The 13,831-nt window shown below is 40.3% G+C and overlaps 2 protein-coding genes across 3 annotated transcripts; both read left to right on the top strand.

Annotated features, from left to right (window-relative positions):
- The first annotated feature begins 52 nt into the window (after window positions 1–52).
- Window positions 53–4,056, top strand: CstF64 (cleavage stimulation factor subunit 2 CstF64). Of its 2 annotated transcripts, XM_065483524.1 has the most exons (11): window positions 53–211; window positions 275–353; window positions 409–578; window positions 631–776; window positions 835–942; window positions 1,076–1,283; window positions 1,833–1,980; window positions 2,059–2,088; window positions 2,152–2,276; window positions 3,608–3,729; window positions 3,793–4,056. In XM_065483524.1, exons 1-11 carry the CDS (start codon window positions 166–168, stop codon window positions 3,910–3,912), a joined length of 1,302 nt encoding a protein of 433 aa, XP_065339596.1. In that variant the 5' UTR covers window positions 53–165; the 3' UTR covers window positions 3,913–4,056. The 2 variants fall into 2 exon arrangements, with proteins under 2 accessions (XP_065339596.1, XP_065339597.1); XM_065483525.1 differs by lacking the exon at window positions 2,059–2,088.
- Window positions 4,057–5,717: 1,661 nt separating this feature from the next.
- LOC135940164 (uncharacterized) lies at window positions 5,718–13,617 on the top strand. Its single transcript, XM_065484944.1, has 4 exons — window positions 5,718–5,842; window positions 7,096–7,269; window positions 11,594–11,703; window positions 12,180–13,617. Exons 1-4 carry the CDS (start codon window positions 5,788–5,790, stop codon window positions 12,405–12,407), a joined length of 567 nt encoding a protein of 188 aa, XP_065341016.1. The 5' UTR covers window positions 5,718–5,787; the 3' UTR covers window positions 12,408–13,617.
- Window positions 13,618–13,831: the final 214 nt, after the last annotated feature.

Below are 13,831 nucleotides of genomic sequence, written 5' to 3'. Positions count from 1 at the left end.
GCTGGCCACACAATTTAAGATTGTAGCACTATATTTCTGTTGGCACTACTGAGGAGTGGCTTTTGCTTTGCCGACTGGAATAATATAAACAAAACCAAGATTCTCGTTCTTTGCCGGTTCATCTGACCGAGTTTTTTGGATTTTTGGGCCTGAAACAGCTGCATCATGACAGATCCGAATTTGATGGACAAGTCTCTTCGCTCCGTCTTCGGTATTTTTCTCCGAAATGCGTCTCAAATCTCAGATATGTATGACATTTATTTCTCTGTTCCAGTGGGCAACATTCCCTACGAGGCGACCGAAGAGAAGCTAAAGGACATTTTCAGCGAGGTTGGCGGCGTGCTCTCTTTCAAGTCCGGACTTTTCTTTATAATAACTCACCTCCAATTAATTATTGGTGCATTGTAGACTCGTGTACGACAGGGAGACGGGCAAGCCGAAGGGCTATGGCTTCTGCGAGTATAAGGACCAGGAGACGGCCCTGAGTGCCATGCGCAACCTGAACGGCTATGAGATCGGCGGCCGCACACTCAGAGTGGACAACGCTTGTACGGAGAAGTCGCGAATGGAGATGCAACGTGAGCCTGTCATTGAATTAATTTCAATATCGTTTTTAACGTCTGCTCAAAGTGTTGTTGCAAGGGCCAGTGGTGGAGAACCCTTACGGCGACGCCGTGGAGCCGGACAAGGCGCCTGAAGCCATCAGCAAGGCCGTTGCCTCCCTGCCGCCTGAGCAGATGTTTGAGCTGATGAAGCAAATGAAACTCTGCTGTCAGGTTAGTCTTTTTACTAAACTTAATTGTCTTATATTTTTATAATTTATCTTTTTTAAAGAACAACCCTACCGAGGCTAGGCAGATGCTCATGCAGAATCCGCAACTTGCGTATGCGCTGCTGCAGGCGCAGGTCGTCATGCGCATTGTCGACCCTGTCACCGCGGCTGTGAGTTTGTTTGTCAAATAATATTAATGGTCAAATAATTTTTGTATGTCAAACAGAAGTTTCTGTAAAATATATATATATCGGTCCTTGGTTTTAATTCCCATGGTCTTGGTTTTTCATTCAAATTCTTCAGGGCATGCTGCACAAAGCGAACCCGGCGCCCAAATCGCTACTGAGCGTGGACAAGCCAGTTCCGGCGCCGTACGTGCCTCCTCCGACCAGGGCGCGGCCCGACTACCAGCAGCAGCAAGACACCTGGTCCCCAGTCGCCCCAATCATTCCGCCACCTCAGAGGCCCCCTCCCGTCGCCGCAGCAGCAGCCGCCGCAGTCCCAGGCGCAGGTCAGCAACAATTCCGGTTTTTCTTTTCTTTGCGCAACAATAAATAACATTATTTCCTACTCATTTTAAAAATAATTAAAAATTTCAGCTGCAATTATATCCTAAAAGACTGAATGATTTAAAACATTGTAGCAAATATAAATTTTAATACAAAACTGTGACAAAAGTCAAGTAATAGGACCAATTTTTTAAACCTGTTTATGAGGTAGTAGCGAATTAACCGCCTAAAATTTAAAAATAGAGCGTTCTTTAGGAGCCATTTTAACTTAAGTATCATTACTGTCAAACGAAATGCGATAAAATATTTTTTCAACCATTATCTCGATTATCCCAATATTTAATTTCAAGAAATTAGAATCCTTAGCTTGCTAAAGCCGTCAAATTTAATCGTTTTCCCCTGGCGATCCTTTTAAATCGTTGGTAAGTGATTGCTCTCAATTTCAAAAATTCCCCACAAACTTTCCTTGTCCGCCTCTATATCGAAAATCCTTTCAAACCTAATAATTACGCTTCAGTTGAGTGAAACGCTTTTTTTTAATATATTTTCAGACCTGGATTTGCGTCACTTGGACCCACGGTCGCGTCCGCCGCCATCGATGGGCGACCTGGACCTGCGGATGCCGCCAGTGATTCCGCCGCGCGACCCTCGCGCCGATCGCGACCGTGGCTTCCCGTCCGCCTCGCAGGAGTTTGAGCCGTAAGTACCTCCCAATTTTCGCTTTTTCTCCATTCAAACGAGTGCATTTGAGATGAAAACTCGCCTTTTCCCTGTTAGTGCTCTCATTGCGAGTGCAGTGGATGACAGGTTGGTCCGAACCGAAAAACTCATTTCTCAGGGAAATAATTTTTACGCAACACGCAATTTCAGCTCGTTCCCGCGAGACCCACGTCGCGACCGCGACATGCGCGACCCCAGAGCCGCCTTCGCAGCCGACCCAAGAGCCGACCCCAGGGCTGACCCTAGGGCTGACCCCAGGGCAGACCCCAGATCAGGTTAGTACCTTTTAGCATTTTAAATATCATTAAAAATATTATTGGTAATTTTAAAAACGTTGGAAGTTTTAAAATTGATTCATTTCTTTTTGAAGAATTATTAATATAAAAATAAAAAGCTTTTGCTCACTTTAAAATATTTTTAAAAAATTGCTTCATACAATTTGAAAAGCATAATATTTGAAATTATTCAAAGAGGATTGATACTTTGATATTTTCGGGCAGCACCAAACGGTTTTACATCGTTGTACCGAAAATAAACGCAAAAGAAAGTACAATTACAACTGCAAAAAAGCCTAGAAAAGCCTTGCTGCCAATGCATAAACTCATCTTTTAGGATTCAGTTGAAGCCAAAAGTGGCACTTCTATTTTTTTAGAAAAGTGGCTGCAAAGGAAGCGTGCTTTTAAATTGGTGAGGACTGTTCCCCTATTTGAATTCTATTTTTGCAAATCGTTTATCGATCAACTGCAACAATAATTTTCAATTGTTGCCCTGTATCAATCCGCTTTAACCAATAAACCAAAAATATCAACATGATTTTTGTAGTTTGGAATTTGCTTCAACGAAATTTAATCTTTGCATTAGCACAAAGCAAAAAATGTCTGCCTTTTTATCGGTGGAAGAAGCACCCTGCGTCAAATTCCAATCTCGGGGAAACAGGAGCTTTCTCTTTTCTGAATGAAAATTCCGTTTGCGTCAAAATGGCCGGGAGCGATGAATTAATTCACTTGCAGATCGCGGCGTATCTTTCTTTATACATATATTAATTTATTTTTCCGAGAAAACAATTTCATAATGAAGCTTGACAATAACGAGGCGCCGCATTGGAAGCAGAAGCTGCGTACGGCTATCTGAAAACGCTTTGCTTGCGGTGATGTCGTGTGGCGCAACACACACCTGTCGATGTTTATGTGACACTTCAATGACTGTCCATCACGGCGACGATTTTACTTGCTTTCGCCGTAAAGACAAAGACGTTTTGTCTCATTCGACAAAAATTTAAACAAAAAATTTAATACATTAATTTTTAAAAGGAAGCTAATTATTAGTGCTTGATATAATTTTTAAATCTGGTCCACTTTTTATTATTTTATTTTAATTAATTATGCTATCAACTTTAAGTGAATAATTAAATTAGAAAGGCTCTTTTTATTTGTAGCTAGTTTAAATTATCAGAATTTTAAATTTAATTTGAACAGTCAAATTGCAAAGGAAAATCTGGACAAGTTGCTATCCATCATTTATCATGTTTATCGTGTTCTTTAACTTTTCAGCAAGTATAAGCAAAAATCCGCATATATTTAAACCGTCAATTTGATCAAATTTTCAGCCGCAGCGGCTGCAGCAGCTGCTGCTCCCGTGGGTGGCGTGCGTCCAGCGGTGCCGCCGCCGCGGCTGGCGCCACCGACCCTGACGGCTGCCGGCATGAACACTGCCACGGACAATGAAAAGGTATTAGCCCCTCCTCGTTCCGCCTCCTTGGCCGAAATTGCATCCGTTTTTCCACCTCCGCAGGCACAGCTGATCATGCAGGTGCTGCAGTTGTCCGAAGAGCAGATCGCCAACCTGGCGCCCGAGCAGCGCAACAGCATCCTCGTGCTAAAGGAGCAAATCGCCAGAACCTCCCAGCGTTGACGTCTCCGAATCTTATTTTCATATTTTCAGTGTACTATCTTTCTTTGAATTAATTGCATGCATTATTGACTTGAAAAGAAAAGTGTCGTCTTTTTTTCATATTTGGTAGGATACCAATAAAATAAATCTAGTTTGGACCAGTCATTCTTTAATCTAAATTAATTCCTCTAAAATACCTTTTGCAGTTAATTCTTTTTAAATTATTTTGTTAGGGTTTATAAAAGAAGAATTTTGACAAAAAAATATTACCAAGGCCAGATTCGCGCCACACTAAGGAAAATGTGGTAAAGAAGCCAGTTTTCGACAATGTGTAATAATTCGATCCTGATTTGACCAATGCAACACCTTATGGGTGCTCAGGGACGAGATTTTGGGCATGTCAGGGTGATTCCTGATGGCTTACAGAGGGTCAAACTAAGCATTTTCTGAAAGCTCTCGGCTTGAGCGTTCCAACGGTGTTTATAACTTACAGATCAAACCAACACAGTACCCGTCAGTCGTCGTTAAAGTTGCTGTATACACGTAGGAATTTAAAAATATCGATCCTTGAGGGCTACCCTGACGCCAGGGCTTGATTTCTGAATTGAGTTGATGGTCTCGTGTGACACCAAAGTATTTTCCGAGGGTAAAAATCAGGTTAAAAATCTGATTTTTTTCACGCTAATCATCATAGCTGATTTAATAATGTTCTTTATTAACATTTTGACTCGAAATCTGCAGATTTCCCCATCCCTAACAAATTACAGGAATGTTATAGACACTTATTAGGGAATTCTTTAAGTCCCAAACTTCGAAATTAATCCGAGTGGCCATTCTCAAGATTTCTTAGTGAGTTTGAAATTTTAAAAAACAAATTAAAACGCAGAACTTATTGGTCAACTAAGAGTGCCGGTTTAACTTAACTTTCCTTTATTTGTATTACACAGCGGTACAAAAATCGAAGCTTCTCCATTTCTGTCCGCGCATTTACAAATGAGTCTCAAACAACAAAATATTAATAACAATAAATAGAAGAAACATAGTGTAAACATTTCGTTATGTTTGTGTCGCAAGCGAGTGTGCGTGTTTTGCTACATTTGGTGCTCTGAAATTGAGTTGGTTCTAAGTTTGGGGTTCTATAGCTTTATTTTAACTTGAGCTATTCATGATTTTGCAAAATGTGCGATCGTCTGACCAGCTCGTTTTTTTCACATTTCATCTTACATTTTCAGGAAAAGTCTCAATTTTTTTCGTGAAACCTGTTTTTAAATGACCCCAACTATATTTAAAAAAAATTAAATCTTACAGACCGTATTAAATCTCCCCTGAAAGCCCAATTTGAGCAAAACTTCAAAGTTTTGAATATATTTTCACTTTTTTTCTTCCTTTTTAAAATCCAATAATTCGTTTAAACTATATGGAAATAAAAATATCGCGTCATAAAAGCCCACGCATGAATTAAATGGTTTCACCAAAAACTAAAACGAATCTAAAATTTTCTTGTGATCGAAATTCGCACATCATGTTCTCTAACTTAAAAAAGAACCATTTTTAAAAGATTGGTTTGGTGTTGATGCTCGATTCCCTCATCTTGAGCATGAAAACGATTTCTGAGAAGAAAAAAAAGGTAGAATCGCGAGCAAGCGAGGCATCCGCGAGAGTTTAGCAATTGTGTATTGCCATTTTCCGTTCGACTGATCATTGTGAGGCAAAACAAACAATGCTGGCGGTGTGGAGTGGAGGTGGAGGGGCCGGTGTCAGGGCCGAAAGGGTGTCGAGATGCACCTGCCGCACGCCCCCCTCCCTGAGCGCCCGCGCCACAGCAGCAGCCGCGCGCGGAGGCTGGACGCGCGGAGGAGAGCTGCCTGCCGCCGCCGCCGCCGAGTCAGTATCAGCATGGGCCGAGCCGCTGCTTTGCTTCTCATTTTCCTGCTCCGCCACCTGCGCTCAGGTCTGCAATATTAACTTTCCAACCTGATTTTCCACCCCGAAAAAAATCGATTTTCTGGGTGAATTTTGTTTTTTACTGTTCCATTTTAGAAACGTAATTTTTTATGAGTGTTTTCAATTCGAATTTTCAAGGCAGGAAATCCCAAATTATATTAAAATTACTTCAGCAATAAAATTTAAAGTTTTACGATCCGTATACAAATGTCACAACAACTCACGATTTCATTACCCATTTTTAAAGACCTTGTGTCGGCCTAAAAATTGTGAAAATTTTTAACAAGCCGGTTTTCCTTAACGAAGGGGCTCGAATTTGCCTTTTTATTTTTACCTCGCGTGATTCATCGCGAGAGTTGGGTTTCTTTCGGATGCTCGCGTCTGTGATTTATCGCTCTTTCTCAATATTATTATGTATGTGGCGGCGGCAGCGCTCGTTGCAGCCGTGATTTGTGTCCGCGTGTCGAATTCCCAAAGTCAAAAGTCAAGAGTTTCACCTCAACGTGGTGGCATTGTCGATCGATCGCTTATTCTTTTCTCCGCAGTTGGATAAGAAAATAAAATATAAAAATGAGTCAGAATAAATATATTGATCGGGATATTTACACGCTGTAAAAACTTTTCAATTTTTTTATAAAGCAGTCAGCAGAGCAGATTAAAATAAATTAAATTTCGTGTAAGAAACAGTTAACAATTGAATTTTGGAAATTATTTCTCTATCCTCTGCTCTATCTTAAAATAACTTAAATTTTACTTAAAATTTTGAAATGTTTAATGCACAATTTGTTTTTAATTTTTACTGTATACAAAAATACGAAAAAAAATCAACAGGTTTTCTACTTAAATATTTATTTATAGTTTTTAATTACAAAACAAACATGCTAAATTTCCAAGTAGCGTAGAGGAAATGTCTGATGGACCGTGTAATTTTTTGAAAGTGAATATTAGTCGACGGCCTAGAAAAGCGTTCGATATTTTGCCACCTTTGCTAATTGAAAAGGGATTGCACCACCTTTTGGCGTCGCGGGCAGACACGCGGCTGCGGCGGGTCAAAAAGCGGTGCAGAGAGCGGGGGCGTGACGTCAGGCACGCCAGTTGCAATATAATACATATAATTCGGGTCCCAGCGGCAGGGTGGAGTCGGGGCGTTTGCATAGTTTGCACAGAGACAATTAGAGCCGTTGCCGTTGCCGCCGCCGCCGCCGCGCGACTTTCACTTTTGCGACCTTTGACCTTTGCTTTTGCACGCGCTGCTCGCAGAGGGAGCAGAGGAAGGAGCGGCCGTGAAAAAGGCGAGGGCCCAGCCAGGCGGCGAAGAGCTGCGGCCGCCGGCAGCGGAGGACGGCGGCGGCCAGCAGGCGGCCACCGGCCTGCCGCTCAGCTTCCTCAGTCCGTCCGTGCTGCAGGCCCTCGAGCTGGGCAAGGCCATCCCAGGTACGTACACACCATTGACCTTTGCCGAGGCCACCACACGCGCGCGGCGCAGGTCCCATCCTTTTCCCTTCGTGCCTTTTAACCACACATATATAAATATACACGTGTAAAAACAAGCGAGAACGCGAATAACAGCGTGGATCGATCGGAAGAAGGGCGCCTTCAGCCTCAAGCCAGAGGAAATTCTTGACCTCTTCTCCGCTGAAGAGTTGACAATGAGAAGAATAATTGCGTTGTAGCTGTCTGGGGTTTTCCAGAAGGGTCGGAGCAAAACTTCACGTTTTTTTTATTTAAATTGGTGTTTTGTGTTTGGTGATTTTTCATTTTACAATTTCCCGACAAATCCAAAAGAAGCAATTTTTGCCCATGTTAAACTTCACTTAATATTTCATCTTTTCTGCCGATTTATATTTTTATTTGTACGTAATTTATGTTTTCATAGATAGCTTTTCAATCTGTTACATCAAAACAAAATATTAAAATTAGTCTAATTATCTTTTTAAAAAATTAGAAAAAATACTAAATAAATTTTCAAAATGATAAAATCGTCCCTTTAGTAGCTTGAATTGATTAATTTAAAATATAATACATTTTTGCGCTTTAAGGGTATCTGAAAAAAGCAAATTCAACAGCAAAAAGATTAGACACAAGTTTCAAGAGGCTTTAGAATCAAGCACTAAATACTTCAAATGTTTGACTTAAAAATAAAAACAAAAACAATTTGCTGTGGTTCTCTCGCATTTGAAAAATTCTGATTGTTTCGATTTTACTCTCAAAACTGTTAAAATCTCATTTTCTTATAGCAATGTTAATTTTTAAACTATTCCGTAAATTTAACTCTGAGTCGAACGCTTCAGCTAAATTCCCTGAAAAAGAAAATTAAGGAGGGGTAAAAACTAAAAAACTAATTCTATTTAAAGAGGAATGATACTGGAAAAGCCTGGAAAATGCTGGTTGCCAATGCATAAACTCATCCCTTAGGATTCAGTTAAAGCCTAAAGTGACCTAAGGAGCGCTGTAATTGTTTGAGAAAATTGGCTGGAAAGTTAGCGTGCTTTTCAAATGGTAATGGCTGTCTCCTTACTTGAAATCCGATTTTATTTCAAAACCAAGAGTTTACCCAGTAAGTGGCATACACCGTTGGACAGATCTCGACGAGAGGAATCGGAATTTATGCCACGAAAATATGTTCAAGCACTGTAAATTTTGGAGAAAATTGGCAAAATTTGAATTTGTACTGTAGGAAGGGCATTTTTTACTATTGCAAATTGTTTATCGATCAATTGTTTATGGCATCCAACAATTCAAATAATTTTCAATTGTTGCCCTGTATCATTCCACTTTAAAATAGTGCTTTTACATCTTTACAGGCCAACATTGTTGCTTTGTTGGCTATCGCAAGAAGTGGTTCATTGAGTCAATTGTTTGAGGAATTTTGACACAGTTTATCTCTAATATGAGCAACAATGAAATCAGGACCAAAGGAACAATTATTACATTTAAGATTTTGCCAAATTTCTCGAAATTTTAAACTGTTTTTGTCAGCAATATTATTTTCAATTGATATCGATCCCTCTCGTCGCGATCTACTCAAAAGTTGTTGTAAACTTCGGAGCCGATTTTCTCAAAATTGAAACGGCAACTTGCGAAAATGTTACCTCCTTCCTAATTTTAAGAGAGCAGTAGTAAAAATAAAGGTGAAAGGGATTTTTCACATATTTGCTCTGTAGAGATTGAAATTATTTACTTTAAATTATATTTAATAAATAAGGAAATCAGGAAAATACCAATTAATCTAGCTTTGATAAAATCGCGTAAGGAGACGCATCAAGGTTATCGCTACAAATTCTCTTGAACTCTCTGACAGCCTATAAATTTTCCTCTACAAAAAATTGCAACTCTAATTTTACAACCTGCTGAAAATTTCTTATTTCAATTTAAAAAAAGCGAAATTTAAGCCATGAGCAAAAAAGGCCAGGTCTGCCCGCGTCTATCGCATCGGCTTGACCAAAAAATGAGATAATCGCTCAACAAAAAGTTTTCGCTGCGGTCCTTGAGCGCAAATAATGACGCTTTTCCTTACACAAACGCTGCTGTGATTGTTGAAGCGAAACGAGAAAAGGTCTTTTTCGGAAGAAGATCCGAAGAAGATTCGCTCGCTGACACAATGTTCTCGCGCGGCAAAAGGACAAATGGCATAAAAGTCATGATGCATAATGGTCCCGCGCGCGAGTAATTTAATGCAGCCAAGGCTGCGGCCCAGATAAACACACAAACACACCTGACGAAAATCACGCGGCCCTCTTCCCAAGCCAATTATACACTCAGCACAGCAGCAACGACCAAATTAGAGGCTCGCTTTTTTCTCCCAGGGAGCAAATCGAACTTTTTTATTCCAATTCTAATCAGTGCGAATTTTACACGTTTTAAAATTTGCAACAAAATCAAACTCTTGTGTACTCAAAAAATAAAACATATAAAACATTTGAGATTGAATTTTCATTTAAAATTATTGAAAAGCTAAAAATAAATCGATTTATAGAGAATCAAAAATTTATAAATTTAATTTTATGACCTAAAAATTTTAACTTTTGCAAAGATTTCCAGCAGGTTTACGATGCGTGAAAATTAACCCTGTTTTTTAATACAACCCAATCAATTTGTGAATTTCCTGTCTGACAAATAATGCAAAATAAAATCGTAAAAATTGGCAAGCTTTGTTTTTCCCCGAAAAAATGCTTTTTTGCAAACCCTGAACTTTGAGACTGTTTTTAAATGCTTAGAAAAATTCAATCCGTTTCAGCTTGAAATTAAATTTATCGAGTCTGATGATTGGTATATTTCAGAAAAAAAATTCATCGTTAGTTTGATTCCACAGCAGCCCTAAAAATTATCATTTCTGTCCGCTGAACGTGTTTTGCACAGTAGCAATTAGCTTCAAATAATAATTGGAGCGAGCAGACAGGTGGTCTGGCGAATCAAAATTAATTTTATTCGGCGCCCGGTGAGAGAGGAACGAGAATTACATTACGTCTCCTTGGACGCGGCTGCGGAGGAGTCGCGTATATGTATAATAAAAAATCGCAGATCCGCCGCCGCCGTCGCGAATATTAATCCTGCTCCCACGTAGCGAAGAGCAAAAACTTTATCACGCCCTCCCTTTTATTTTTATGAGCTCACGGGGAGAAACAAAGAATGAATAAGGTCTAGGAACGAAAATTATGGCTTTTCGGGTTGCCGCGCGCCCGCCGAACGAGAGTGGCTGGAAGGTCAGCTTATTTCGAGACGAATTCATCTTCTGCTCTCGAGACTCGACACCCACTTCTCCTTTATTCCGGCCGCACACACACACACACACACATACGCGAGAAGGTCGAATCGTTCTCGCGCGCTGCTCGCGTTCATTCACAACGTTAATTTTTCTCTAATTGCAACTCTATTATCGGAGAAACGATAGTAATTGGACTCGTTTTTGCTCTTGCTGCACGTGTGCGCAATAGTAACAAAAATAAATGCCTCGTCTAATTAACTGCTTCTTTCGTCTTGGAGGAATTTTCGTTTGACTTTTATTATCATGGACTTTGTTGCTAAGCAGAGGAGTTGAATCTGGAAGCGCCCCTGGCAACTCGATTATATACCACGAGAGATCATTGCTGGTTAATTTTTATAAGCAGACATAATAAATTGCTTGGAATCGGCGTCCCTGGTTTAGAAATATGACGGAATGTCTCGAATCCTTGTTCGACGAAATGGTTTTTAAAATATGTAAAACATCATGGCCGTAATTAGCGTTCTTGGTGTCGATTTCCATGTTTTCCCCAATACGAGCCTCAAATCTGAGGGGATTTTTAGTCTCCACTAATTTATTTTAGTATAAAAATGTCGATATAATGATTATTTTCCCTTTTTTTCAGTGATATCGTACGTTTCCTCGAAAAAAATATACATCCAAGAGGAGGAATTAACAATTCTCCACTAAACCATTCTTCCTCATTCTCATTAGTCAAAACCCGATCTTACGAATTTAGTCCAATAAAAAGCATTTTTTTCTGCCCGATTCGAAGGTTCCTGTTCTCGTTACGGCTCGAATTAATTGGTTGAACACGCGAGAGCAACGAGAGCCAAGCCATACATCCAGCAATAATTACTACTTGACTAACCGCGAGATGAATGACAAGATTTGGAGCTGCAATTTATCCGCTCGAACGCCTTTTACCGCGCTGCCATAACGCAATATAATTTTTCAAAGAACATTACATACATACATACACATATTTTTGTGCTTCCGCATAGCGCGTTGTAAAAGAGAATTTGGGTTTCGCAGGCCGCGCCGGCACAGACTACCCGATCCTCGGCGAAATGCCCTACACAAACTTCTACTGCGACGAGCAACCCTACCCGGGATTTTTCGCCGACACTGAGACCAGGTGCCAGGTATGAGCACGAAAAACTTTGGTTTTTCAACATTTCTTTCTAAACCTAAATGTCCAGTGGTTTTTATTTATTTTATTGAATGGTATTCATGTAAATAAGAAACTTAATAATTTGTAAATAATAAGTAATTTAGAATTAACTTATTGGAAGAGATCAGTTTTCAAAGCCACCAACAGATAGCGCCACCATTTATTTACAATTTTGAAGACAAAAATCATTTCTGTCATTTTTAACGCGATTGGCTGGACCAATTTTGGTTTTCAGCGCGCCAAATGAGAACTTTTTAATCCAGCAATGTACAGTAGTAGGAATTTAATCTAATATCAGAGTGAAATTACTTGAAACTTGTAAATAACCGGTGGCGCCATCTTTTTACGGCTCCGAATACTAATAATTCCTAATTTGTGTCTTATAAAAATCCGTCGCCATTTTTATTTATAATAATAATATCATTTTATTAAATATGGGTTTTGTAGGCGTGGCACTACTGCGACATCGACGGTCGGCAGGCGTCGTTCCTGTGTCCGAACGGGACGCAGTTCAACCAGGCGGTGTTCGTGTGCGACTGGTGGTTCAACGTGCGGTGCGAGCTGAGCGAGGCGCTGTACGCTCTCAACGATCGCCTCTACCGACGGCCGCAGCACAACGCCGCCGCGCCGCACCGCACCATCACCAAGGAGCTGCTCGACAACATCTTCACCTAGTGCCATCCTTTAAAAAAAAACACCACAATTTAGTGTTTAGTAGAAAGACAGATGCTTTTCCAGGCGTGGAAAAGTTCACGAGAACGGAAAATGTTGGAATGTGGCACACTCAGACCCGGAGTGATGAGAATTGGATTTTAATTTGACGAACCACACACTCGACCCCCTCCCACTACTGGAGTTGCACTGCAAACGCCTCTATTTTGAGGATTTTTAATGTTGATTTAGATCAGGGTTTTCAGAAAACTAGAAATAGGCATTCCGTGCATTTATATAAGTAAAAAACGTGTCATTAAAAGCCATTGGGACCTCCAATTTTGGGAAGGGGGCCAAGTGTGTGGTTTGTGTTAAAATTTGGTCTTTGTGTGCGGAGCCCTTGGAAATGTGATCAAGAGTGATAATTAGACAAGACTCTCTTTCTGCGAGTGTTTTGGCGCGATCCTTTTGCGGTCAATCAAAATTTGCCTGAACAAAAACAGTTCCGGCCTTTTAGAGGTTTGCCCTCCAACCAATTTAGTGTCCTCTAGCTATCTCGTTTTACAGGTAGAATAAAAACGTGCCTTCTGCAATTTTAATTATAAGCAAAACTATGCAACGTCTAAATTATTATTTCCAACGAATTTCGTAATGTGTAAGAAGTGTTTTTATTCGGGCGCGGCCTTAGAAAAAGAACAAAACGCTTCCGAGAGCAGTGAGTGCAGACTTTGGATAAAAGCAGCGGTGCGGCTTCGGGTGCATTCGTGACTAGGCAATGAAAGGATATATGTACAATATATGGAGCAAAGACCTTCGCACAGTGAAAGGAACAACAAAGGAACAGGATTCGAAGTGGCAGCAGCGGGCGGACTACATTATCTCTCTCTGCTCTCAGTCAGCCTCACAATCAGAGACGCGGCGATGTTGGTGTCTACCCGCGGATCAATGCAAAATCGCAATCACGCGCGCGTTGGCCAATAAATAACACCTTCCGCTCTCCAACTTATTTTTATTTTACCTGGCCCGAAAGAAAATAAAGATAAAAAAAACGGCATTGTTTCCCGTCTCTCTGGTTGCGAGCGGAACTAAAAATGAAATTGTGCAGCGCAGCAAATGTACCTCTTTAATTCCCAGCAAGTACAACACACGGTAACTTTCTTCGCTATAAAATAGACTCGACACGATAGTTTCTAAAATAAAATATACAAACACACGTTTACGCAATCGGCTTTAAGCGGTGCTTTTTATTTGTCAGCCACTCCCTTTCGCTCTATGAAAATAAACTGCACTTTTTGTTTACTCGGCAAAAACTGACCCAAATTCGGAAGCTGAGCAAATATTTTCTTTAGAAATTGACAACTAAAATTCGATTCCTTTGAAAGGTTGAATAAGTAAAATAAATATAGTTGTCTGAAGCAATAAAACGATATTTTACTCCCCATAATATA

The sequence above is a fragment of the Cloeon dipterum genome, chromosome 3, assembly GCF_949628265.1.
Source record: "Cloeon dipterum chromosome 3, ieCloDipt1.1, whole genome shotgun sequence".
In the NCBI taxonomy this organism is placed as follows: Eukaryota; Metazoa; Arthropoda; class Insecta; order Ephemeroptera; family Baetidae; genus Cloeon; species Cloeon dipterum.
The sequence above is the reverse complement of the archived record's forward strand: the minus strand, read 5'-3'. Positions and strand labels throughout refer to the sequence as shown.

What these genes read in the sequence shown, in the direction of transcription:
- CstF64 (XM_065483524.1), top strand. Translation starts at nt 166, where the DNA reads ATGACAGATCCGAATTTGATGGACAAGTCTCTTCGCTCCGTCTTCG. An exon ending in GCCTCGCAGGAGTTTGAGCC is followed by an intron (nt 1,981 to 2,058) that starts GTAAGTACCTCC and finishes TTTCCCTGTTAG; the next exon opens with TGCTCTCATTGCGAGTGCAG. An exon ending in CAGGGCAGACCCCAGATCAG is followed by an intron (nt 2,277 to 3,607) that starts GTTAGTACCTTT and finishes TCAAATTTTCAG; the next exon opens with CCGCAGCGGCTGCAGCAGCT.
- LOC135940164 (XM_065484944.1), top strand. Translation starts at nt 5,788, where the DNA reads ATGGGCCGAGCCGCTGCTTTGCTTCTCATTTTCCTGCTCCGCCACCTG. An exon ending in GCTCCGCCACCTGCGCTCAG is followed by an intron (nt 5,843 to 7,095) that starts GTCTGCAATATT and finishes CGCTGCTCGCAG; the next exon opens with AGGGAGCAGAGGAAGGAGCG. An exon ending in ACACTGAGACCAGGTGCCAG is followed by an intron (nt 11,704 to 12,179) that starts GTATGAGCACGA and finishes TGGGTTTTGTAG; the next exon opens with GCGTGGCACTACTGCGACAT.